We start from the raw sequence: 3,464 nt of genomic DNA, 5'->3' as shown, positions 1-3,464 counted from the left end.
AGTACATCACATGACTGTCATTTGACAATAAAAAGTAACATATTTGATAATCAACAATTAACAATAGGAGAAGGGGCGCAACTCTTAGCGTTACACTACTTTTCCCGCAGTCTCAGCGGTCCAACAAAAGGTTTAGTGCCCGTCTCCAGGTATAGTTATACAAAAGCTATCCTAGGAATTATCATGTGACGTACTAAATGTGTTTAATGTATGCGTGCTTATGTTTATGTATGCTGGAGGCAGGGTATGTTGATGAATGCATCTCCTTGCGATAGCGCAGATCTGCTGATGACGTTACAGTGCTACCCCAGTAAGATACTATGACACAGGTACCCATAGCAGTATTCCACCTGGTCACATTACACTGACAAAGGGTTAACCTTCATGCCAAATGTTAAGTAGGGAATGACAACTATCATTGTTAAGGACTTTTGTATGTCCCGGACTGGGCGAAAGCTCAACAGAAAGGCAAAAAGTAAGGCTTTGCCAAACAAGGCGCTAGGAAACAAAATTATTTTTAGAAAGTAGGGATAAGACATAAAGTTCTCAAATGTTGCAATGTTGGCCGAAGATCATTTGTGGTTTCTCCAATGTCCCCGATGCAAAACACACAAAAAAGCTCCTGATTCTGCAAGCGCCCCCACATTACTCGCCTTTTACGACACTTTCTCCGAACCTTTAAGAGAGGGTGGTCGAGATGCTCGACCTGTTGCACATGAACCTACATTAGGTTAAATATAGGGCACATAACTTAATGTTATTTATTCAAGCCATTTATTTTCCTAATTCATTTTTATTAAATTTGTCATAACATACNAAAACGAAAATCATTGTTTGGATCTAACACCGTGATAAAATAATAAATCACCAGTTCAGCTACTCCTTCGAGTGCAATAATGTCATATTCATTCATCTTACCGATATTATTGACAACATCACTCTATATTGTGGTCAGATACCTACATCTTGAAGGTTTTGCCCAGCTTGCGATGGTATGTGGATGAAAATCCCCCAGACTTGATGAAGAATGGTAATGGTTTGCCTTGAACACTCGTATATCTTGGTAGTTCGAGGCGTCCGCGTATTCAGAAGTGTCGTTGATAAGCTGTTAGTCAGAAACAGACACGGATGTTAAATGATATGTATGACTTAGGTCCGGAGTTAAGGATACGGAAATACCACAAACGGTTTTTGGAATTGAGTGAAATCCGAATATTGCCGAGGGTTTTGTACTTATTTGAAAATCCCGTTGATGAAATATCCCTATCCTACACCCTGGTATGAAAATTTATTTTTCTATTACTCAAGTGACATGAATTATCACAGAAACTACCAAAAACTGTATATGTTCCGTATCGTTGCTTCTTAATTTTACCGATTTCGTAACGTCACGTTCCTAACAGATAGCACTTTCTTACACCCTTCTCTTGCCTTGAATATTTCTGCCATATACGTACAAAAAACAGCCTTTCGATGAAGATAACTGAATACCTGCCTTCTATTCAAGCAAACAATTGTGTAGGTTTACAATATGACTTGCGCATTATTAGACATTCCATATTTTCAAGTAGAGACGTAATGATCATAACGGCCATTTTCTTTTCTTTGTCATCTTATTAAAATAAAGAAAACAATGTACTGACATCAATTTACTGCAATCTTATCAACTTAAAGACACCTACGATTTTCTTTTACATATTTACCTTACTTAGAGTAAATTCCATGTTGCTTTGGCCAGAGCACAGCCACACATCACCAAACATAACGTCATGGAGAGTTATCGCCCCTAGACTTGACCTTGCGGTCAGGTTATATGGCCCATAATGATGTGACGTCATAACTACCTTCACCATCCAAATCAGCCCGCCGTATGCATCATGAGTAACGTTACTATGAGCAACCTCATGACCATTTAATGAAACATGAACGGTATCGCCAAGCTTCGAAGATTTGCCCCATACAATTGTACCACGTGTTCCCTTCTGTAACACCACGTGGTCAGAGTATGAAGAGGCAAACGTAAACGTTGATTCGCATGCTGAAACAAGGAATGCAATACATCATAATTCATAAGATACGTACAAATAAAATATTGGTAAAATTGTGGCAATCGTTTCCAAAACTACAACACTAGCCACGATCAAATTGTTTTACTATTACATAAACATCAAATTCATCTATTATTTGTGTGAAAAATGTTTTAGAAGACCTTGTTTAAACCAAAATCAAACCGAATTTTCACAAATTTTACAATATTTGCTAAGAGCAACTCTCAATTTCATATCTCTGCAATATATCGACATTATAGTACGTGTGTCTACACCCGACTTAGTGAATCGTATGTCGCATTTTGACACTGACCTTGTAAGCAATGCCACTTAGTAAAACTTTTGGAACTCTTTTACGTTACACAGCATTCTTATGTTATGCATTAATAAGATGTAATACGTACACGTTATGCATAGGCTCAGACACACAATGAACAGTATTGCGTTCAAGTCCACCATATTGAACGGCCCTTTAACGTCAACCGATGTTATCAGTGATCGTGGAACAAAACGGGCCTTATCTTGAGTCCTAACTATTCACACATGTCCTCTCGTAGTTAAGCAACGTACAAGTTAAGTAAAATGGCCTGCTGTATCCAACTGTAATCGTACGAGATGACTTATGGAGAACCCTTTTCAAGGCGTGGTTTCCTTAAATTATTAAGACTTCTGTTAAGGAGACACTAAAGAGATCAAATCGAATACTGCCCCAAATGCAACGTTTTTAATCGATTTTTCACTTATTTTTGTGTCTTTTTTTCTTAGTGGTGTCTCTTTAGACATCCGTTTTCATATCAATATATGTGTTTTGGGTACGTAAAAACCTCACAGCAACGATTTATTTTAACTGCATTATTACGTAAATGCCACGTAATTGTTTTTCCTTCCAATTTTATACAAGGTACGAGACCATTCGATAAAATGGTTCGATAAAACAAAACATAATGATTGTTACAATCAAAAGAGTTATACAAATTCTTCAAAACTGTAACGCACGATACATAAATAACTTTTTTTAAATAATAGCCGGGTTCCTTTAGGAATTGATACAAAGTATCAATGTTTGTAATCAATGAATTTGCATACTGTGGAATGTAACGCTTCTACAAAATCTCGAAATTTATCTACATGAAGCCAAAAGAGGTCACCTTTATGACTCTCAGTACACTACTCCGTTGTGTAATCATAAGAGTTATCCGATATGTCATTGCACAATATTGTCACTCATATGGCAAAACAAATACAATATCAGAACAGATGATTTAGTATGTAATATATTGGACAACGTGTAATTAAATATCAGAGTTATACGCTGTAATGATATAACTGTGCTATAACTCAAATGCATTGCCACGTCACAAGGGATGTCACAATGTAATTGCGTTGTACCTCGAATTCAAATATAAAACAATATTT

At 36.7% G+C, this 3,464-nt stretch overlaps 1 protein-coding gene across 1 annotated transcript; it reads right to left on the bottom strand.

The window, feature by feature from the left end:
* Window positions 1–963: 963 nt before the first annotated feature.
* Window positions 964–2,518, bottom strand: LOC110460709 (sialate O-acetylesterase-like; the record flags this gene model as incomplete). The annotated part of the gene is made up of 3 exons (XM_021513766.1): window positions 2,453–2,518; window positions 1,704–2,038; window positions 964–1,105 (listed from the first exon to the last, which is right to left on the bottom strand). Coding segments are annotated over exons 1-3 (532 nt in total), but the record flags the coding sequence as incomplete, so codon positions are not given.
* Window positions 2,519–3,464: the final 946 nt, after the last annotated feature.

Source organism: Mizuhopecten yessoensis, unplaced genomic scaffold (assembly GCF_002113885.1).
Source record: "Mizuhopecten yessoensis strain PY_sf001 unplaced genomic scaffold, ASM211388v2 scaffold10463, whole genome shotgun sequence".
Taxonomy (NCBI): domain Eukaryota; kingdom Metazoa; phylum Mollusca; class Bivalvia; order Pectinida; family Pectinidae; genus Mizuhopecten; species Mizuhopecten yessoensis.
Note: the sequence above shows the minus strand (reverse complement) of the source record. Positions and strands in the feature narration are given on the sequence as shown.